General features: G+C 33.0%; 1 protein-coding gene across 4 annotated transcripts in view; it reads left to right on the plus strand.

The window, feature by feature from the left end:
- The window catches only part of LOC149792948 (uncharacterized), a 48,115-nt gene extending 24,311 nt beyond the window's left edge, over positions 1-23,804 (plus strand). For 3 of the 4 annotated variants that reach the window (XM_089966796.1, XM_089966794.1, XM_089966795.1), the window contains 10 exons: positions 1,035-1,161; positions 2,572-2,691; positions 3,371-3,409; positions 5,263-5,373; positions 7,171-7,191; positions 8,916-8,978; positions 11,475-11,555; positions 12,340-12,402; positions 16,069-16,122; positions 22,042-23,804. In XM_089966796.1, the coding sequence (XP_089822922.1) occupies positions 1,035-1,161; positions 2,572-2,691; positions 3,371-3,409; positions 5,263-5,373; positions 7,171-7,191; positions 8,916-8,978; positions 11,475-11,555; positions 12,340-12,402; positions 16,069-16,122; positions 22,042-22,283 (921 nt within the window). In that variant the 3' untranslated portion in view covers positions 22,284-23,804. The remainder of the gene's footprint in view (positions 1-1,034; positions 1,162-2,571; positions 2,692-3,370; positions 3,410-5,262; positions 5,374-7,170; positions 7,192-8,915; positions 8,979-11,474; positions 11,556-12,339; positions 12,403-16,068; positions 16,123-22,041) is intronic. The other variant, XM_089966797.1, reaches the window with a different exon arrangement.
- Positions 23,805-25,403: the final 1,599 nt, after the last annotated feature.

Genomic DNA, 25,403 nt, shown 5'->3' on the forward strand with positions numbered 1-25,403 from the left:
TAGTCATCTTACCGTTCTAGCTGGTAATAGTCTCACAATTCTACTCACTTTGTAAGTAACTGATTATCTCATTTCAGGATCAGAACGTTAGGAACAACATTTTAAAAACGCAGGATGATTTCCTTATAATCACGAAGTAATTCTTGCAAAGGTCTTAACATAAGTAATGTCAAATCTTTTTTTTCTAATATCAATCTCTCATGGTGATCATAGCTGGAGCACACATATTTTATCTCACCTCATCATACTATAGTAAGGAGACGAAGGAAAGACAGCGAATCAGAATCTAGCGCTCAACTTATACTTATATTCTGCTTTTTAAAACTGTCGAGCGAATTGTATTGATGTAACCAACGCAAACTAACTGTTTGAAGAAGTTGTTGAGCCTGCTTTAAGAAATGAATATTTCTTCCCATTGAGCGTGAACATAGTCGCCTTGTGTTGTTTTTGCCTTTGATACCTTAGTAACAAATCTTATCATGCGAATTGTTTCATACAAAAATACAACAAAAGCATCTGAACATACAACATGTCATTCAGCATAGTTATACATGTTGTTAATATCATACCATCAACATATTAATCCGTTTAGTCAGGTATTCTTAGAACATTTGTGCGTCCCTTGGATCTTTCACAAACATTCACAAAACAAAAATAGCAAAATGAAATGACAAACTAGAATAATTATGAGGGTAGGAATGAGTAAGAACAGAATGATTGCATGAGATGATTTTTCTGGAAAATAAACATGCTGATATTAAACAATAGTAGACTGTTCGCAGCATCTCTATGCACATCACAAATAGTGTAGCAAATGTCACTGACATATAATATTATCTCTACCTAAACGTTTCCCTTATTCTACCTATCGAATTAAAAATGAAACATACATACAGTAGATACGACAGGTTTAGACAGTTATTTATACCGTTAAATATGGTAACAAGTTATTATCTAAATTTAACATGACCACGTCTTCGAAACTGTCCAGTGGGAACAAAATAAAATCTAAAATATGTATGCTTTATTTGCAGGACAACGTTATTAAGCTACAACCCGGACAAGAGGCAGGAACAGTATATGCCTGTATCAATAGTCCTTCGTTGAGATGTGCAAAGAACTCTAAGTTATTTGACTACTGCTCAGTTTACAAAGAAGAAAGTAAGTAACGTGTCTCGTGTTCATGCTTTTGTTCATTGTCTTGACGCTGTCCTCAGCACTTACAGTGTCAAGGTACTGTTACGTAATCTTAAATTATACATGTTTTAGCAATCTCAAAAGCGCTCGACCAACCTTTACTATCTAATACGCATGCAGCCTGGAGCTGTGCATGTTGCTATCCCATTTTTGTAGCCAGTATTCGCTTTCCTCCAACGACTTCTCACCATATTGATTAAATCATAATGAATGTAACAAAGTCTAGATACAATGTCGGTTCCAGTACATACAACACCTTAGCGTAAGGTATCTGTATTGCATTTGTGCTATTGCCGTTTTATATTATTTTGTTTCATGACCATTTCGAACCGTCTGGCACAAACCATTTTTAAATTCTTTTGAGCAGTTTCAGTAGCATTCCTAGTTGATTGATTATGATACCTTCCGTGTTCATATTGTTTCATAGATACTACCTTTACAATAGAAAGTTACAGATGCACCACCGTTTACTGGTAATAATGCTGACCAAGAAAATTGCAAATCATTTGAGGCGTTTCTCATGAGAAACTGTATGAATTGTTTCAAGAACATTGAAGAAGAAAAAAACAATTTTGGAATTATGATGTTTCAAATTTGTATCAGGATGGCTATTGAAATTGTATAGTTTACTTTAGATATAAAATACATTTAATTGGCTATCCATTGTAAAATCGGCATTACATATGCAACATCACTAAGCATTACAATTATCATTACTCCTTTTCTTTAATAATAAAGCTAAATATATAGTCTTGCCGATAACAAGTTTTAGATGACATAAGCTTACGAATTGACTATAGTTTTTAGACGATAATTTTTTTGATATATATATATATATATATATATATATATATATATATATATATATATATATATATATATATATATATATATATATATATATATATATATATATATAATATTATTACAGGTAAGATACACCCAAGATTGTCAGCAATATCATAAGCTTACGAATTGACTATAGTTTTTAGACGATAATTTGTTGTTTTTGTTGTTGTTATGGGGTTTAACGCCAATTTTCAGCACACGATAGGCTATGCATGGCGGACAGTCAGTATTAATGGTGGAGCAAGAACCCAGGAAAATCCCGTTAAGAACCACCGACTCCCGAGAAGTTACTGGCAAGCTTTCTCACAAACCCACATTGGCTGAATCCGAGACTCGAACCCGCGCAGACAGAGGTGATATGGCCACTCGGATCCCCGTTTTTAGATGATAATTTGTTTCATATATATATATATATATATATATATATATATATATATATATATATATATATATATATATATATATATATAATTACATTTATTACATTTATAATTATAATTAGTATTATAATATATATTATTACAGGTAAGATACACCCAATATTATCGGAAATATCTGGATTCACGATTGCTAACCTGGTGATAACCACATTACTTGGAGGACTTTTTATAATGATGGCTATATTCTTTTACCGGAGATTAATGGGTACGGTTTATTTCTTTCATTGATATGTTTTAAAACGAAGGTACACTATATTGTCATGACTATGAAAAGTAATTCAAAATTAGTCAATACGAAAAAACAAATACGTAGCATTTTCATTAGCAGAACATGCATCATGTACCGACTACTAAGGTACAGTTGTAGTTGGCGAAGCTGGATATAGAAATGGTAAATACTAATGATAAACAAATATAGTAAATATATCGTATGATCCCTTGAATACCATCTTGCTTTGGTTCCGTACTTAGCATTATCATATTTGTAAAGACATGTGACGACATAGAGCCTATTAATTTTGCACGTTTTCACTAATAATATATCAGTTCATTTGAAATGATAAACCTATATCCATGCGGTATTACAAAATAAGATTTTAAGCAGGCATTAATTCCTTCACTGCTCCTGGCAATAGGCTGACTTTACTTGCCATACCGTCCCTCACCCACAATCTATTCGTCCAATGTAATTCGCCTCACGAACAAAGCAACTTTCCAAAGCGCCTTAGGAAAATAGAGTGGGGTTGATGATAGATAATCAGGAGATCAGCATTATTTTTTCACGACAGGTACAAGTAGAAATAAATAAGCCCTTACTGTAAAGTCTGTTGCTGCAATCTGTCTAATAGATTTCAGACATATTTGTTTTTCTATTATATACACAGGCATGCTGAAGAATAATGCACAATGGAGATATTTACCAGGTAAAATTTACTAAATTGAGCGCTATTCGTTCTTTAGATAATGCATAGTTATGGTGTAACACGTTTAGCTCACCTCATTAAATGTCACGTGATCTGATTTAAATGATCTGAACTCGTCTTGCTTTGTTTGTTATCAACTAGTTCTAAGGCATTTATTGCTTGTCAGCAGTGGCTCAAACCTAAAAGTTTAAATCTTCGAGATCTTTTATCATCAAGATGATCGATATATTGTATTGTAGGAGAATGTGTTTATGATAAGTTTTGATGATACACTGATCGAAGAATAATCTTATATCGTATCTGGATGATTTGACTAATGTGAAGATTATTGAGGTTATTAACGAGATAGTATCGGGAAGAGCACCTTATCACCCTAGATACTATTTTTCATCAGGTTTATTCAAACTCGGTACGTATAAGTAAACTTATTTGATCAATATACTGATGACATTTTACTAATGGCGCGATTTTCCTTCTCAAATTCTTAACCATATGATTTGAAATACGCCACCTTAGGTAAGAACGCTTTTAAATCTTATTGGGGCATTTCTGAGTCGACTAATCATGTCATTTATATAACTCTTATTCTGAAATTATGTTTAGCCCAAGTCACCAAAAGTGTCTGTGCAATATAGTTATTGTTCTGGTTGTGTCTTTCGTCTTGCATCGCGCGCAGTTTTTAATCATTCAACTATTGCTTGCTACCGTTGTAGATTCGTTATCACATGTCAAATTCGGGTTTAAGTCTTCGAAATCCCTCACGGATTCAAATAAGAGAGAGATCTACTTTGGTTAATACTGTATTGCATGTTCTTTGTACTGTTACAGAGATTGTTTGTCTGATTTTTAAGAATCGAATTATGATTATGATTATGACTTGGATTATATCTTGTGTGAATATGACTATCGTAGGATTTACACATACTAATGCAAAATATCATTACTTTGCGGTTAATGTCATTGCCTATACGATATTACTTACTAATTGATTAATCCATACTTGTTATAAGTTTATATGAACAAGATGTTTGAGGATTTCGATTAGAGGCGACAGTAAATATCGCACATTTTGGATCTGTGTGGTTTTATACTGTCACAATTTATTTGCTACGGCCTCAGTTGCATCCCTTTTCAGCTATATCAAACTAGTTTTATCCTTTTATACGATAACGTGTTGCTATGCTTGGACAATTGAAGGGTCTTAACAGTGTTGCATCAAAGAAATACGTAGCGTGCAAATAACTGGATAGGTACATATCGTTTCTCGTGATGCACGTTTGTGTACTGTGCAGGGATTGATGTTCGATAAAAAATTTAAAATAGTTAAAGTTTGTTATTTTCCTTGAGCGTACTTCTTGATTGCTTGCAACAGCCATATAATCAAAACAACACATTTTTTCCTTGATAAATCACGTATTATAAAATTAAACATATCCTTACTCGATTTGGTACATGAATCTATATATAATCATTGCCCGGAAATTTACTTTACATATATATATATATATATATATATATATATATATATATATATATATATATATATATATATATATATATATATATATATATATATATGAATACTGTGCACTCTCGAGCCACACATTTCAAAAAGCGAATGATCCATATAGAGGAGTCCATCTCAAGTCAAAAATCTGTGTATATATCATAAGGCAATAGCTAAATATCATCTGATCTATCGAAATCGCTTCCTTAAATTGTAAATGCTGTTAAATTAATAATATTTCATATAAAAAACCACAAAATGAAATAAATTGTCCCGTAAACATGATGTTTGTCTTTCAGATAATGGCTAGAAGGCTTTGACTGGATTGTTTGTTTAATATTTGCAGAATGCAAAGTTTGCAAAACTGAGAGAATTGCCAGATATATTGCCGGTACGCAGCCTTTGGATACTGATTTGAACTTGGAAAGAGCTGACGAAACACATGAACAAAGCATGGGTATAATATGTCCTACCGATGTTTTCTTTAGTATACTGCCCCTCACCTACTACGTCACGTGTTGATATGCAGTCTTTCAGAATAGATTATTTCAATCTGATGAAGTTTTACAAATGTTAAAATTGATTTCTTTGTACATATCTCAAAATCGTCGAGTTCCAGATTATATATGTAACTTATTCGTCTGAAAAAATACTGGATCAAACAAACAAGAAAATTAAGAAAAGAAACAACTTTCTTTCCTTAAAAAATTTCCAGAACGTTGTTGTGTATGCCTCCAAGAACATGTTACACGCGCACTTCACTTGACGTCGCTATTATTATTCCGTTTTTTTCTTCAACTATATATGTTTTGCGTTCATTGAGTAGCATTAGAAAGCAAGCTAAAACAATAAATATTAAGCATGCGGAAACAACGTAAATCAAAACAAAACAACCTTACAAGTGAGAGAAACTATGTGTTGTGATTAAAGCTCTATTAATATTCAGAGCATAAGGTGAAAACTATTGCCGAACCAAATATTAACTAGTACATTTCACGCATATTTAAATATATCTAGTACATATTGCAGATGAATATAATACTTACTATTGTTCGTCAGTAATTCCATTCATTCCATAATAGTTTTATCAGCACAACACATAAAATCAAAAATAGCTTAACGACTAAAATCACCATGTCTTAAGTAAGATCGTTGCTAGTCAAAACCGTAGCATGCTAGACGCATTTTATATTTTTCGCGTACATTGTTCACCATCGTGCATTCAACAGATATAGATCTCAAAAAAGACTAAAACAAAAGACGAATGTTATGCCCGCAGTAGACTGCAATACAAGCCTGAAAAGATAAGACTACAGAGAGCCACCAACAAAGACTAATCTAAGGACTTAGCATTAGACTTAGCCCATAAAAAAATCATTTTTATTAGGATGAAAGTAGTCAATGATTAGGTGCATGCTTTCACAAATGGCGTTTGCATGGTATCATAAATGGCACATGCGTCAAGCGAACTTAATTTATTTCGTAAAATGATTGGTGAATATAAAACTAACAAGCTAAAGGCAACACATTGTCAACCAAAGATAAAGCCTTTATGTTACTGGAATAGTCTTCTAATGGCGTGTCTAAGAAATAATGTCTCTTTCTCCTAGTCCGCTAATGAATAGTCGAGAATAAGGTTACAATAATTAAGACGTAGTATTAAAAGAGGTAGCAGTAGTCTATATTACAGAATAGACAATTTCTTATATATATTATTATTAATATGTATTTTGTTCATTTTTATGATCTTTACTGTCATAAACATAATTAATTGATTAATTACCTCTTTCTCGTGTTGCCGTCTCGCTCACGTTTTTCTTCTTTATGTACAACTGGGGATAAATCTAGAAATGATTGTAAATATTCTGTGTTGCTAATAATTAAATAATTGTTATCAACACCCTCAAAAATAATGATTGTGTACTAATAACAGTGAAGTACACCGAACTATATTAGAACCAATACTATCATCATCCAGAGTCCTCTTTTGACACTGAATTTCTTGCACAATTTAAAATCTGACAAAAATATAGCATTCTATGTATTAAAGAAGCACGATATAGTCTACTTATTTCAAAATGGCAATGTTTTCTACAACTCTCCTTTTAATTGTTTCCGAACTGCACTTTATGTTGGCACAATGTGGACTGTATTGTGCAAAGTTAACGTCTAATAATACTGTGTACATAATATCAAGGGCAGGGTATCTTAAATAAAACCGTTCCTTTCCTATATTCTATAACTTCTTTTCCAGGACAGACAATCTCAGAACAAGGTAAAGTGGCTATCTATATATCTATCTATCTATCTATCTATTTATCTCTCTCTCTTTCTCTCTCTCTCTCTATCTATCTATCTACCTAACTACGTATCTATCTATCTATCTATCTATCTATCTATCTATCTATCTATCTATCTATCTGTCTGTCTATCTATCTATCTTTCTATCTATCTTTCTATCTACCTATCTATATATCTATCGATCGATACGGGAAGAAATAACAACTGTTTGATATGTTGTGCAGATCATTATATGCAAGATGGTTATGAATCACTTGAAAAGGCTAGTTACCAGGTTATAGTGGCTAGTGAATCCTGTCTGAAACTAGCATGCTTCCTTCATGTATGCTTTATATAATAGAAAGATGCTTCAACTCCCACTTCATAACCATTCACACGATTCACAAAACATGTTACACTATAGGGGTATTTGTCAGCATTTGCTTTGGAGTTTGTTTATTCAATTTATTTTGTTTTAAATCAGCCTTCTTGTGTCCATTTATCCATTACAAAAAGCTATGTTTACATATCATTGTAGAGACACTAACATCTACAAAGAAAACCTTGCAATCAAATCCCTAGAACTGGTCAGAACTAAACATGCAGATCCCAAAATAGTGACCAAATATTTAGTAGTACCATATTTTGTTATGACATTGTGACCAATATATCCAAGTCATATTTGCCATTGTATTTTTAAACCCGTCGAAGCGTTCATTTTGTACGGCTATATTAGGAAAGATGCAAACAAGTTATAAATGCAAGATCAAATAGAAAATATGTACTTCAAAGGTTAATATGAAAGGCTGATTATTACTTACATGGATTCAATAATTAATTAACCTAAAGGTAAACTCTGTCATGTGATTTTGTGCCAAGAGGTGATCACATCATCCCTTAATATGGCCACTATGACCTAATATTGATGCATAATGACTTCTGGAGAGTTAGCGTTGTGTTACATATGCACCAAATATATCACATTCTATTTCACCAACACATGCGAAATTGATGCTCGAATACAACTGAATGGTAACAATTCAACGACAAGTCAGTTTGACCCAAAGCTATCTTTTAAGTGATTTTTGTATATACTTACAAATGCATCTCAGAATGATTTAAATTTTAGAATTGCATACCTTTTATATCTTGACATTTGTTGATTATGTCATGCATCTGTTGCTGTATTAAAACGTGACACCGTCGGCAGCTGCATACATTTGCGTACTGTATTGCCACATTAAAAGTAGGGACCTTATATTTTATGAATCAGTGATTGTGAGTGAGATATTACTTAAGTCAGTTTCTTAAGCAGGGAATCTTTCTCCATACTGCTGATAATCCATACATAATGGTGCCATCAGAGTCTTGTTCGCTGCTTGCTCCATAGACACATATATATTATTGACAATAACATATTACAATTATTCATTATGGTAAGATAATGAACCTGTAAATCAATATTCACACGGTACTTTGTCTATACTATGAACTATTTCATATGTCTAATATTCGAGAAATTATTTTGGAAACAATCATGTTGTTGCCTGAAAGGCAAATTATGTTATTTCAATAATTATATGATGTTTCAGCCTAGTTTAGAACTCATTTTTGTTAATGAATAATTAAATTAATTTTGTCCATGCACAAAGATTTTATTTGGGTCACATGTCAAACGACAGTTAATATTATGCTATATTATGGGGGTTTTTTTTGTAGACGAAGCTCTCCCGCTGTTAGAAGATATTGAGACAGCAAATTGTGCACCTCCACACGAACCTGGTAAACCAATCCATTATAATATACCCTTTACTTAATATATAAACATCTTTGGTTATCCATGCAGCAGCAATGCCATTTGGATCTCTTTGGCTGATATGTGCTTTTGAAATTAAATGTTTTAGTAAGTCGTGCGACGTAGTTAACCTGCATATAACAGCTGGCGTATGGGTTTGTGCCAATAATAAAGTCTAACATCCCCTTAGTAGTCCACTATGATATAATGTTGATACCTTGAGAGAGTATATCAGCCTTACCAAAAGATTTCATTATAAGCAGAATGTTGATGCTTGAGAAGAATTTCTAATTTCAGCATTGTGTCACCTTTTCAATATCGTCGTTCCCAGTATGTCTGGACTAATCACGCTTCATCATGAAACCGCATTGATGAGACGTTGCTGCATCTCAAGTGAATGAGTACTTTCGTTTATAAACATTATTTTGCTGTAAATGGTGACTGCGGCATTCACTCAGACTGTAATGGTTGTGCATGCTATCCTAAACAGATAATGTGGCAATATTCGTTGTGGTAATAGAGTATATATATATATATATATATATATATATATATATATATATATATATATATATATATATATAGTTATTGACATAGTTCTTTTATATGCCCATCAATTAGTCTGTTTATAATATTTGCTGAAATTCCTTTCAATAAATATGGTATTTAATACTCCTTGGGAATGAAACTATGATTTTAGCAGAATCGTACGTTTTACCCTTATCAAAAATTCATTTTTGTGAAAGAAACATTAAATATGATGTGCGTGAATTTATTTCTAATTGGAACAGTTTGGTCTTGGTTACGTATTTTTGAAGTTGTCTTCTCAGTACATTTAGACTATGCAGCTTTCCGTCAGCACTTGCAATGCAAGAAAATTTCCGCTCCATTTATGCCTTTGTGCTGTTTTGTACTGGATTGAAATAATTGAACAATGGACGAGCTTCCTTTTAATATTTGGCGATTTTCTATTTCAACAAACAAACATTTTTATCAACAACTGTTGTTTAATCTCATGTTTGTGCCAGTACGAATCATTAATTCCGCTGATTTGATAATTTTGTTCATAATGTTGATGCTATAGTGATTTATGTCTATTTAGCATTATGTTGATTACGCTCATAATACTTTCGTGATATTGCATATGAGTCCTTTTTCGTGGCTATATTTCACTTCCGTAAAAAATGGTTCAGTCCTTAGCTTAGACATACATCTAGTAGATACTAGTTTTGCATTTACTCCCGAGGATACTGAGTTAGCTGTCAATGTGTATCACTTCATAAGACCCATAACTGGCATTGTCACTGCTTTGATTCATATGTCTAGTTTTACATAATGACATTTATTCAATAAAGTATTAATGTTGGAAAAATAATACAAAGTTTGTAAATAACTACCTTAAGATTTGTATTGCTTTAGTTATTCTTATTCGGGCGCACATTGATTGTTCAGTAGTTCGATGTATGCATGCGAATTCGATACAAACATACATCTGGTAAAATGTTGATGACCATGGCTTACATTTCTGACGTGTATACTTCCTATGACTAAGACATTTGTCAGTACCTCGGGTAACCTTTATATGCGCATATGTGGTATTATCTAGTATCCATATAATGTGTATCGCATCATCACACCAAAACGTATGTATCCCATATTGTATCGATCCAATTTGTCATTTTCTGATGCAAGGTTACTTGCATTGATGTCTATAAACCATTTTATTTGTGAAATCATCATTCCACATTATTGTTTGTATGTATTATATTTTAGTTTCGTAATAATTTTCAATGTTAGCTGTTTATGATTAGTGTAGTTTTAATTGGAATCATTGTCTTGTGCCCTATTCAATCCATAGACACATGTGCACAATTTACAATACTATTTCAATATAGTCATTATGATTATGAAGTATAAATGTAAATCGTAATAATTCAGTGAATCGTTTAACTATGCAAAACAATTCGCCCTTTTCGAATCCATGTTGGTATTGTAGCACAAATGTATTATTTGTTTGTCTTATGAAGGAACATTACGTTTTTTTAGCAAGACTTTGTGATGAAGTACCCTGGGTAAGATATAAGATGCAGAAGACAATTTTAATTTAGTTTTGATATGAAACCATTATTGTTTAAAACATTGGAACAGTTTCGTCGTTGTTACATATTGCCAGTTGTCTTTTGGGTACATGGAAGTTATGTATTATTCTGACAGTCGTGTTAGAATAAAAACAATCTAAATTATGGCACCGCAAGTATCTTCATCCATACCTCTATCCTCCTTGCTAAATTGTATTAAAATAACGGAGCCGGGAACCAGCAGTTATTGTACAAAAACATATTTCATTTTATATTTCAACAACCAAGTTCATCTGTATATATATATATATATATATATATATATATATATATATATATATATATATATATATATATATATATATATATATATATATATATATATATATATATATGACATTTTAGGTTATGTCTCTTTTCAAGAGGAACATGCTCTCCGTTCACAGAGGAAGTGTACCGAAAATGCTACACCTCCACAAGTACATGGTAAAATAATACTTCCTTCATACTCTTTAAAAAGAGTTTTGACTATAATATATACATGTAAGGCCTCGAACTAATTGGCATTGCTTAACAGATGAGACCTCAGACTAGTTGGTAATCAGTTTAATTACCAAAACCAGACTGAGATATTTGCCAAGGTGTGTCACTATGCAAGTCTACAAACTCTCTTTGCCACAACTGTTTTTCATTCATACTACTATGTACATTGGCAGTCACTTAAAGTCATGGAAGATAATTCTTGATTGCCTGAAACTATTAAAACTTTGAGTTACTTTAATATATTTAGGTGCCCTGAAAATGCTCCGTAGTTCTATCATTAATAAAGAATCGTACAAACTATTTTATAACTTATGCTTGTTACCATAAACAAAATATTAAATTTAATTAGTTTCTCCTGGTATGATTGGCACCATGATTCAATTAATCATCTTTTCTGGCCTATAGGTCACAGTTCAGTTTTTATGAGTAACGTTCATTGTTAATGATCAATGTATTTAAACTCTAGAAATGTATGCATCTATTTTAAAATAATATAATTAGTTTATTCAATATGGTACGAGGGTAATCTTGATTTTTTTTATCATGTTTATTATTTTGTTTATTCTATCCATGTTATTAAACCTGCTGTAAAAAACAATTATAGTTTTGTTCTCTGAAAAGCGAATTATGAATTAAGAAAGGTTTCAAGAAGTGGTGACGTTATGAAGGATTTAGGCTTGCGAAAGGAATATATTTGTGTGAAATAATATGTTATATTTTATTCCAGAGGAAACTTTTCCACAGTTAGAAGAGAAGGACACAGCAATTTATACATCTGAACGGCCATGTGGTAAACAAACCCTTTATCTATTTTAAAATAAAACATTTGTAGCCATCAATCTCACCAGCAATCCAGGATAGGCAAAACACTTTTACTCCATAGTTTCAGAGAACGCATGCATTTGATTTTTCTCCAACACGTGCAGCAGAAATATATTGCATTTGTGTACATCAGAATGTTTGATTATAGATCATATTTGGTGATTTCCAAATTGAAAATAAAAATATATATTGCATATATATCTCTTTAATAAATGTTATGCACATTCACTTCCACGCACATTGAAGCTGAAAAGCAGAATCCGAAATGTGCAGATATATATATATATATATATATATATATATATATATATATATATATATATATATATATATATATATATATATATATATATATATATATATATATTGATCAAGTTATTAATTACTATTACTTGCATTAATGCAGAAAAGCGAACAAAAAATATGCATACATCCATTTGCACTCGTGTACCATCAGACAAGTTTAATCACACTGCTGCGTAAACGTTCAACGTTAGCTTTGATACCGTACACGTGGTAAATAATGTATGATAAATATCACATTAACAGAATTTGACCCCCAGTATGACAACCACTGGCAAACTAGGACATGTTTCTTAATTTAAAAATAGTATCTTAACCCAGGAAATCATGAACAGATTGTGGTACAGTGTTAGAACCCTAGCTTTACATATATCCATTTTTAAAGATCATTTAGGCTTGAATACCTCTGATATTTGGTGACGATATTGCTTTAGGATATTTTGTAGTTTCAAGAATTACTCTATCACGAAAGACTTCCTTTGACCTATTGTTTAGTAATTAATGTATTATGTTCCATTATACATATTTTAGCTGTTAGTGCCAATGTTTGTATGCATTTTAATATATGTGAACATTATAAGCAAGTGAGCACAACCTCACATGATATGATGTCACTATCCAATATATATATATATATATATATATATATATATATATATATATATATATATATATATATATATATATAATGTGTATGGTATATGCACTGTATACATTTTGCATTATAATGAAACGAGGTTTGTCGAGTTCACTTTTAATGAAAAATGTAAACAAGTGGCATATCATTGATACAACGTACATGCTCTACATATATTTTATTTATATTGCATACAAATACACATATTTGCACTTCAAATAGAGTTACAGTATGCTCCAGGCAACTGTGTATATGCAAATTGTTAAATTTAATTTTTGTCTTTTGGGATTTTCATTTTTATTGACATTTATTATATCAATATAAGGCACACTCATGATTTAAACATGATATATGTATTTTTATGAAGAAAGTAGTGCACTATAGACACTGATAGAATATTGTACACTGAACCTGAACTGTCAGATATTCACGTACTGTCGTTTGGCGTGGAATAGAACTAAGCGAAATGACGAAAGAAAAAGATGTAATTAATATATTCATCTAAGCCATTATTCTGCTGGAATGAAAATTTCTAAAGACTACAAAATTATCTCTCTCTCTGTCTCTCTATATCTCTCTCAATTGCGTCACTAGGGTTGGTGTCAGCCAGTGCGATAACTCATCGTGGCACCCCCATGGACGTAATTCCTGCACAAGAATTAAAGGCAGTCATTTTGGTGTCATCCCCTTTGATAGTGCCACCCGATGCAGTCAGCAAGCCCCTAGTGACGCAATTGATATCTCTCTCTTTCTCACTTTGTTTGGACGGTTTGACTAAACTCTACCATCATTCATATGTCCATAGGCATCGTCGTGTGACACGAGCAAAAACCGCCAACGTTCTTATTTTCTTGAATTGTCGACCGTATGAAGCTACGATAATCGAGAGAGACAGACAGACAGACAGACAGACAGACAGACAGATATACAGAGAGAGAGACAGAGAGAGTGGGATGGGTGTGACCATTTGGACATTTGTATATTTAATAATTAATAATCGAGGTTTAGAACATTATAAGAGACTAAAGAGTTAACAACAACAGAGCATTAAATACCCTACATTATGTGTGCCTCTTAAGCTCATAACCAACAAATTTAACATGCAGGCCTAGTATCGACTGGCGAGTGCAACTATGTATAATTTAAAATTATGAACACTGTAGATAGATCCAAAGGAAAGCGAAAACACACCGTTACGACAAAACCAGATTAATGTAGGTTATTTAGCACAATTTCAGTTTTAACGTTTTCGTCCAGCGCCATATGTTTGTCTCTCTAACTCCGATGAAACTGTGTACAATTTTAATTTCATATAGAAAACAGGGGCTATTAATTCTTTTAATCGTTATTTCCAAACGTCATTTATGATGAATGACTGAGTAGGAATTCATCATTGGTTTCTAGGCCTGCAGTTGAAAGAATGTTTATATATTCGTATTATTGCGTCATGGGCTGATCACAATTTGACATACCAATAGTGCTGGAATAGCACTTAGCTTTATACCAATATTTTAAATGCCATGTATTTTTAATATATATATATATATATATATATATATATATATATATATATATATATATATATATATATTCACAAACCTATCGATCTACTAGTTTGAGGTCGCATACATATGGAACATTGAAAGTACAAATTTAAGAGCAATTATGTAGAAGAAACGTTTGGTATACGCAAAAAAAGATTTGACATTCTAGCATATGCTGTGAATAAAAAGTCATGAAAAACTGAAGTAGCAGTCCTTACTCCCAGTTTAACCTTCACATACAACGTGGAATATATCGTTGTGTCAGGAAAGATCTTGCTTAAACCCAGTTGATACTTCATTGGTTGTGTATGCATAGCGTTAAGCTTCTTGCGTTTCCACAATGTTTCACTCTATTCAGACAGCACTCATGAAATTGATACTTGAATATAACTAAGGTGGAAAACCTCGGGCACACCAAAATTGAATTAAATTTGACCAAATGGTCCAAATTAAGTTACGACTGTATTTGTGAATATTCCTTTGAAACAACTATTATGCTTACACCCATATAACCTAGTATGAAGATTCATGTAAACAATGTAAATGGGCCTTACAAAATTGTGATCACTTTAAGCTAAACTCCATTTCATCAAGGGAATATTATTCATAATATGCAGTAAATATCTTAATATTTGCATTATCTTATCACAGTGTTTGCTGGTCTCATTAATATAATGTACGTATGCTTCAAAAAAGAAACTAAATTATGCCAAAAGTATGTCACCATATATAAACGTTCAGATATCTTTGACCTATTTTAATTATAACACCATCCTTCCACTTTTAAATATTGTTTGACTTGTATGCAACATTTTATTTATTTGCTGAATGTCTTTGCATGTAATCAGTGAATTGTGTGCCGTTCACACATATATGTACTTTTATAATATGACCATGTTATTAAGCATGGTAGGACAATGAGAGAGCAAATTTATAAATCACTACTCAGTAAACGCTACCCAAAGTACATATGTTAAGTTTTATCTGAGGTTCTGCAGAACGTATTCGTCTTCATTGGTGTATTAAAAGTCGGTTTATGTTTGCGAGCAGGCCTTCATGATACTGTGGTCTTTTTAAAATATAGTTTTTCTTAAACCTAAATAAGATCTAGTTTTTGTGATAGTTTCACCAATGTTTTTTTTTATTTTAGAGGAACCTTTACCCCAGTTAGACGATAAGAAGACAACACCTCCACAACTGTCTGGTAAACGAATCTTTTATTCATCTTAAGAGAATTTTGATTTTGATATCATAGTCATTTTTGTTCTCCATCACATCATAATATCAATTTAGACATAACCCTTTTATCACCACTTCTGCAGACAAAACAAGCATTTTGATTTCTTTTTACTTCGATGCATTCTCTGAATCACTTGGAAAATTGTGTATTTTAGATTTATGGTTTGATTGCAATATCGTTATTGTGGCTTTGTTGTTCAAATTAAGACAGAGACGTATGTATACATCTATAAAATATATAAACTGTATTCTCGTTCGTGCACAGGAAAAAGGCATAATTACAAGTATTCATCGCTATCATGGAAAGATGACGGTACACTGCAGGAACGCCAACTTTTTTATTCGAGTACTACTTTTCTATAGTGATACGGTGTAATATCACTGAGCTTCCAAGACAAAGACAATGCTGATTTATAGACATTTGCATATTTAGTAACATGAACTTAGGTGGTGAAGTTACAAATGCTATCCTTATTTGATTTTTGCATCTTCGCAAAGGATACATACTCGGTACATATTCCTTTACAATGTTTTCTTTGAAATCTTCTGTTCTATTTGATTCAGTTGTAAAACTTGAGCAATGAAAGTCGTGTTCTTAGCAAATGGCCGACACTTGTGTGACTTGACCACAGGCATATTATAAGTAGGTTTATTTTGCTCATCATTTTGTGCCTCAACGTCATTATTTCCACACTAAGGTTAGTGGAGCTTGTGCAAGAGGATGTTAATAGTTTTATGTAATAATATAAAATGGTGGAAAGATTGTTTTAGCTCCAAATCCTCTTAGCGTTTCTCTATCCAACGAACCTAAATCCTCATACACTTAGACAATCTAACATTTAGAACTTAAAGGTATGCAACATGTAATCGACAACTGGCCAGAGCACAAACTTTTGTCACATTGTCCCACATTTAAAAGCTGACTGAATTATGCTTTCACTTATTCGTTTCTTACATTTTGTTCACCTAAACCAATGAAATGTACGAGATGCTACATGTTAAAGAAAGTACCTCACCCGTACCAAAACCTATTTGCAACATAATTTCCAGTTTTGTTAAACATTGGCATTTTCAGATTTATGGCATGTTTTATGGTACCAGTGTTCTTTCTATATCTTCTTCGTGTTCATACATACATATGCAACAGTCGTTTCACGCAAGATAACTGGTAGTTTTTTGTATTAAATTTTCCTTTCGCTATATAGTTTCTCTTTTATATGTTATGTATATTTAATTTGCAGTCTTTGTTGTTTTGTCATGATTTAATTTCGTTCGGTTATTTTAACTTGTTCATTGCAGTGACCTTGTCCACAATCAAGTTGAATGTTTGCCAGACCAAACTCAATGATTTGTTTTTAATTATGCAGACAACTAATACATATATACAATTTTCTATGTGAGCATGGGTTTAATGGTGGGATCATTATCAATAGAAGTTAACCTAGTTTTCTTTGTCTGAATCAAGGACATTGTGTTTATCATGTTAATTTTATACTATTGGTAACGGACATTCTAATTTTAACTAAAACAATGAACTATTGACCCTCATTTGAGAATTTCCTGTATGTCTTATTTGTTATATCAATTTTGTTTACCGGAAAATTAGTCATTAGTACAATAACGTCTGAGCACAATCAAGCTGTATTATTGTCTAACTGAATTTGTATTTAAGTGAAATTATTAAGGACATAATATTCTTCTTTGGAAATACAAAGTGCTCAAAACTAATATTCATGGGTGTAGAGACTTTGATTTGTACGAAATTCAAAAAAAATATATGTTCCTATATTTTATTAGTGTTATCCAGCAAAAAGGCAGCTGGAAAATCACCACATCACAGGCCTCGCAGGCACACCAAAATCTCCAGCGTTGGGTTTGCCTTGGAATATCACACAGTTTACTCAGAACTTTAATCAGTGTGACTTGTGCTAGAAGTCCTAGGACATTGATATAACTCGCAATGCCGCAAAGTTGATGTTTTTACATTTTACTTTATATTATCGGGGAATACATTATTTGTTGAATTTTACAAAACTTGTTGACTTTAGGCCTTTACGTTTACTTTCAGGCTCAGAGTCGAAAAAAATATTGTTTAGTTTTACAACAACTGGGTAAATGGTTTCATTTCTCTCCAAACCAGACTAAATCAAATAGTGAGATGAATCAATGGGTAAGGTTCCCAGCTTTCGTTGCCTCGGTTATTCGACTCAAACAAAACTGTATAATATAAGTTATTGAAGACATACACCTTTTGAAAATGGAAATCTTCTTGGGTTTGTATTACTTTAGGCGCTCCTTAAGAGTGCAATCGCCTTTTTAATGAATGCAGAAGTGGACAAAACCCAATCATACCAAAGGAAGGTCTTCGTGACTAACGTTTTACACTTATAACTAGGTCATGCAGCCATATGTAAATGCAATATTTTCTAAAGAATAATGTGCCATGTTCTGGAGCTCTCAATGCAAAATATTACATAATCACATAGAAGTGTGGTCTATCTGTCGCCTAAATATCATATTTCATGATTTGCACACCTTTTATTCAATAAATATATTAATTTGTGAATAAGCTTTACTGATTTAGTAAGGGAATACTATGGTATATCCCCTTTGAATGTGCTTTGTCCAAATCCTCCAATTTACATTTCCCTGATACATACTGAAACTCGTGTTCGAACGTTTTGGCAGTACCAGCGGTGTTATCGACATACATATATAATGAAACAAGCTAAATGAGAAATCAACGTTTCCAAGAGACGTTTTTGAAAGTTTATATATCAAACTAAGATTTTGTTTGAAGTGGAATGACTTTTTCATGATCAATATTATTAGTTGGTTATTGTATAACAAATAACCACCATACACAGTCTGGGAGAGACAATAATAACAAGGCTGAATAAAATTTAGAACAGGCATTGCTTTTATTAATATTAACTCACAAACCTACCTACGTGTAACCGGCCATAGGATCCCATTTTATCCTTAAACACTACCATTTTTAGTCCGTCTTGTCTACTCTCATAAAGCTTGTGGCGAATATTTTGCAGTAATTGCATTTCAATATACCTGACGTAATTTTGCCATCTTCATGGACTTGGATCCAGATGGAAAGACAGAATGGAAAATATTTTGATCTCTTTGCAAATCAAAAATTGCAGTTCATCATTTTGACAATGCAGTGGATGTGATTTGCCATTGTCGAATGTTTCTGTGGGTACAAAACATAGTAATTGGGTAAATTACAAACGAGTCAAAATACCATAGTTTGGTGATGCCTGGAATGGTACCAGTGAGTGGAAGAATATACTTAAGTGTTAAAACTCCAGTGCAGCAGCTGAAAATATGAAGCGTATTACGAGCTTTGCTTATATTAGGAAGAGGCGAAGATGACATATATGTTTAACCTGCTCGAACACGACAGTCATATTGAGCATGGAGATTTTAGGTGTGTCTTTTAATGTGACTTTTCAACAACGTCTACAAAACTATAGCAAAGTACTTTGGTCCCTTTCACAGTTGCAATTTATTGATCGCCTCCAGCTTATAAAGAGCGTAATAGACTTTAACAAAGGATATTCTACAAACTATAGGGGTGGGTCGCCGGCCGGCATAGTGATATGAATATAAAGTTACTTAAGAAGAAATACATCAACCGATATCAATATATAAAGAGCCGGAAGCGTTTCAAAGAAAGACAGATCCCACTAACACGAATTTTGTAACCAACGAGTCTCAGCAGTTTCATCAATTAGGAACACGAACGTGCGCAGACCCTAAAGCGGGACTTTGAGTATATTTTTTCAGCTGATTACCACGACATTAAAACCGGACGTACGTTTTCACCTTGGTATAATGCAAACATGCCGCTTTTATGCATGACGAGCCATGTAACATATAACTGGGATCCAAACGTGAGACATAACAAGAATGTGTACAATGAATTCGCAGGCACGACAACATGCATACATGGCCACATGGTTACAAACAACAAGTGTTCTACTTTGGCTACAGCATAAAAGGCATCCTTATAGATATGGTATAGAGCAATATGTTAAAGACCCCATCGAGTTCATAGATTTGACTAGAAGGGAAAACATATACAAACCTATACAAATTGTCACTAAAAAGCTATTCCTCACTCACAAAATACTCACAAATAACAGCGTTTATTTAGCATGCAATGGCAGTACTGATATTCCGGCTAATGTCTCTTGCTAACAATAACTCACAGAACTTAAAACAAGAAGCACGGGACAAAACACGTTTACAAGGAATACCAACCACTTGTTCTCCCTGCCATTATTGAGATATCCAGTGAATTATTAGCATTGCTTGCAAATCTAATTAATATTAACATGGAATACAAACCGACGGTGGAAGAATATATGTACCAACATTAGATTGACAAGTATAAGTTCACATTGTGATATAACGAGAAGGCAAGACAGTTAGACATCAAGTACTGGGACAAGTAGTTCTGTGGTTACCTACGTGTATTTGCGTTTTCGTTGTCAAACTAAATGTCAAAGGTTGTGCCAACTAGCGCATAGTGCGCGACTGCTACAACAGTGTCAACGCAGTATGTGGTAAAACATAAAACACGTCGATACCATGTCTGTCGAAGCTTATACCAATTTATATCACTCGTCTTACCAGATGAAAAGGCAGAGCCTTTTTCGAAACAGAAGTGTCACCTGCTTTATCATTATGTTCGGACAGAAAATCTAACAAGCATTGAACCGGAAGACTGAAGCCAAGATATCCGTTCTCTGCGCAAACGATGCAGTGAAGAAATTCCTGATATTATTTCCAGGTCTAAGTACTTTAAGCAAACTGACATCATCTGTGACATCATTGCTGTTTCAAACTAAGACCCGATGATGGTCAAAGGTTTACAGTCTCAGGTCATCTACAACCCCTCCGACACACATACACACACACACACACACATGTATAATCCCACGTCTACGAACAAATTAAACATTCATATCACTATTCTCATGAAGGAATTATAATATAGCTGTACCCAGTTATTAATGATCTCGCGGAAGTTAAACATGAGGAAGATCTTCAAATAACACACCTCCTGACTGGCATAGACTGAACAGCAGTAATAACACAATAGTACAAGCGCGCAGCAAACGCGGTGAATTGATTTGATACCACAGTGACAATTGTATATATTGGCACTAGCGTGGTCGGGTTTGGAATAGTGCCAAAAATAACAATTGACCTCATTGCAGCCAACCTGCAAAACTGCTTTAGGATGTAATCTGGTTTATGTGACTGGAAATTGTATTACTTCTCAAAGCTCAATTATTTGAAGGACAGGATGAAATATTCGTCTTGGCCGAAACGAAACGCATCATATTCCTTGACCGTATATCAAAGGTGCTACGCCATAACGTCACCTCTGAGGAAAAATTCAAGCTTGTCTTCTATCAAGCCGACAAATGCGAAACTTTACAAAATGCAGTATAAATGCGTCTCTCAAGCCATACACATTAGTTGCAATTGAAGAAGTTATGTGAACTTAAATCACCCTGTGCCCACAATCGGAGTTCAAGATGTATGCATTGATAACCATGACGCATACATATACCTAACTTTACCAGTGCTTTATAATCAGAGACAATATGAGTACATATTATAATGATTTTATCATGTTGGTCTTCACAGTGCGACATATTTAACTGTTGACAGTTCAGTTGCTTACAAATGCATACCTATCTATCTTTTGTATTATTTAAATAAAAGGTTAAGTGCGTGAAATGCTTGGCGCGAGTTTATTTCTTAGGCTTATTAATCTGACTAGCAAAATTGTGATTAAAGACTATTTTGTCTCATCCTTAATGTCTCGCAAAACACTTTACTTCCTTTGTAGATAAAGAACATGAGATTAAAGCGGCAACCTCTGAAAATCCGTCCAGCATCAATGCAGACACTATGGAAGAACTTCAGGAACTGCGTGACGCTGCCCTTTGCAAGATCTGCTTTGGGGAGAAACTGAGCATGGTTTTTATGCCCTGTAACCATTTAGCGACGTGTGTCAACTGTAGTATTGCTTTAGAGCAGTGCCCAGTATGCAGAGCATTGATTAAAGAGAAGATGAATATACTTTTTTAGCTGCATCTGAGCAGTTCTGATATATATGTATATATATATATACATATCAATGCTTTCCAAATTGAAGTTTTGTCATCATTAATGGGCCATACAAAAATGTTGCTTCTTGAAAAAGTGGTTTGGATCTCAATCGTTAATGAATAATGTAATCAGTGATATAATCCCACTCTTGACAAGAGCAAACAATACTTAAACATGCGAAAGTAAATATGTTCACATTACAGTAGGATTGGTCGACACATGGTGCATACCTGTAAACAAATGAATGCATCAATAATGAAAATAAATGCGTACACATCGGAAACAAACATGTGCGTGTTGTTTTTCAGCCTGCATTTCCTGTTCCTTATTTTCCAACATGGAACATACGGATGTCCTTTGTTATTTTGTATTTAGTAATCTTACTTTGGTAATGTTTAATTCAGTTTTAATGATTCCACTTTATAAATAGAAGATATATTACGAAATACTCAACAGCGTGTTAAAGTTCATGTAATATATATATTGTTTGCTGACTAAATTAAGGTATTAATATTATGTAACCTGTCGTATTAATCATTTTTACACAACAGCTATATTTATTGGCTGATGATCTAGTTAGATGTCGAATACTTTGCATAAGAAAATAGAATTGCATTGTTTTCAGTTTCATTCTGTATGATACATTTTGTATTACCCAATATGTTTATTAACTTAGCTGTAATATTGTGTTTCGCAATCTTGTGTCTGTTGATCTCTACACCTTCGATATGGAATATTTTGCAGGAAAGTATTATGTTACTTATTGAAAAATATAACATCTTGATTCCATTTTTAATAAATACTTATATAATGCGTAATGCCATCAATAAGATTTATTTATCTGTCACACTTGTAAATGATAATGGATATTGCACTGTACTAATCTGAAATCCAATTATACATTATTCAATATCAAGAAGATGCTATATTAATTGTGAAACAATTTCATCCCTTTTCTCCGATTTTATGTATGTTGTATAATACTCATAAGAGGTGATCTGATTTCCCAAACATGTTTTCTTTTTGCGTGAAGGTTATCAAATAAGATAAAACATTGTTTTAATATTCACGACGTATTGCTCATTTATAGCATGTATCCATAAGCAATGTGCTAGACTGATGATAACATTTGGATTTTTGTTTATTCATAATCTTGTATAAAGTAGCATAAAATAAGATTTCGACTGCTTGATTTTAAAACTTACGATTCTCTGGTCAGCATGAATTTGATGTGCACATCTCTAAACAATTCAATTCCTGTTTCAAAATGAAATATGCAATATGGTTTTAAAATGTATGGTTCTTAGAATTTGATGAGAAAAGTATAGATGTAAACATTTTATTTGCAGCAGACAAAAGTGGTCATGATAAAATGCACGTGAAATCAAGTATGTGACGGTGCATTCCACGATTGTATGGTACAGGGCAGGGCCATTTTATTTTTCAACGGTAATACTATTAAAACTTAAAGCAGACCAAATAAACTTGTTTGTAAATGTATTATGACTTTTTCTTTACTTTATAGATAATATCAAGCTGTACTTTAGAATGTTTGTATGTGTGTATGTGTGTGTGTGTGTGTGTGTGTGTGTGCGTTGTACAAAGCACAACGTCATATTCAGATTTAATAGTGTTGTTTTTAAAGTATCGGCTGTATTGTAGCAGAACTAAATACGAAACGTTACATCTTTTAGTATACTTCTGTTTTAAGCACAGCACTGTACTATGTCGCTAATCGTTATGGGATGCATTATGTAACAAATTGACAATATCCATGTACGTCGAAAAATAGAAGTCCAAACCAGCTAATAGCGTAGTTTTTCTGTGCAAAGAAATGTCAGCAGACTGTTTATTTCATATCATTAAACATGTCTGCACAACATAATTGTAGATGAGGGTTACGCTAAAGCACAAACACTACCAATGTACGAGCTTTAGAATTAGCATTTAGTTGTTGTTGCACAGTTGGTACTTCTGTCTCTGCTGTGCATATATATTTATCGAAATGCACTTTCACCGACATAGTATTATATTCCTACCTGCAATGTACTAATATTAAAACGAAGAAGCAACAAAAACGATTGTATACACTCTTATTCTTTGAATTCTTACATTCACTATCCTTTCAGACTTTAAGTTTGTTTTGTGCATCAGGACCAATTATTTCTAGGCGTGTCAGAAATGATTTGAAAAACAGCATGGAGAAACGAAAGGGCGGTTTTAACTCGTAACATAATGACGTTGCTAAATGCATTTTTATTCTGCAACTTTTAACATTAAATCATGAAATAAATTTCTTCGTTTGGTATGAAACAACACTCCATAAACGTAATATGTGTAGAAATGGTTTATTCGCATCATTAAACACATAATTAGTCAAAGAGTCATACAATGTATCACATTAAGAGTAACTCAGAGTTTGAGGCTGCTATGCGTTACATTTGAATAGTTCACGGAGCATTAACAGTTTTCTTTGAACCTAGTTGTAGTTGCTGAATGGGTTTAAGCAGGCATTTCCGGTCGTGGTATCAAAGGTTTAGGTGGATGAATTTCACCGTTGCACACATTATAGATGGAGTGTGGATATGATATACCATACATGATGATGATGATACAAGGGCTAAATGCATGTAAATGGATACCTTTGGCGCAAAGAATACAGTTTTAAAAGAACTACCTGTTTCGAGATAAATGTCCAATGATATAGTGTCATATTCTTCACTTGCATTACATGCGGATATGATACCATTGCCACTCCACCTAGGCTTCTCACTCAATCCTTGATGGACGATTCCTTTTTATCCACTCTAATACAAAAGGAGGATAGTTTTGAAAAGGATTTCATTTTCTTCAACAATAAAGCTGTAATCTACCTTTATAAGTGTACCTAACCAGATTACTCAGGTCCACTACCCCAAGACTGATCGACAACCTAACACAGTTCATTTGAAAGATGGACGTCATCTCTAGCCTTAGATTTAAGGTTACATGCTCGCTTACATATCTGCCAGCCGAATAAGTATAATGAAGTTTGCTGATGACCTTGACGAGCTGATCCTGAAGACTGATCCTGACAATCGCTACGATTATTGATATGTT

Source organism: Sinohyriopsis cumingii, chromosome 8, assembly GCF_028554795.1.
Source record: "Sinohyriopsis cumingii isolate HCF-2022 chromosome 8, ASM2855479v2, whole genome shotgun sequence".
NCBI classification, from domain to species: Eukaryota; Metazoa; Mollusca; class Bivalvia; order Unionida; family Unionidae; genus Sinohyriopsis; species Sinohyriopsis cumingii.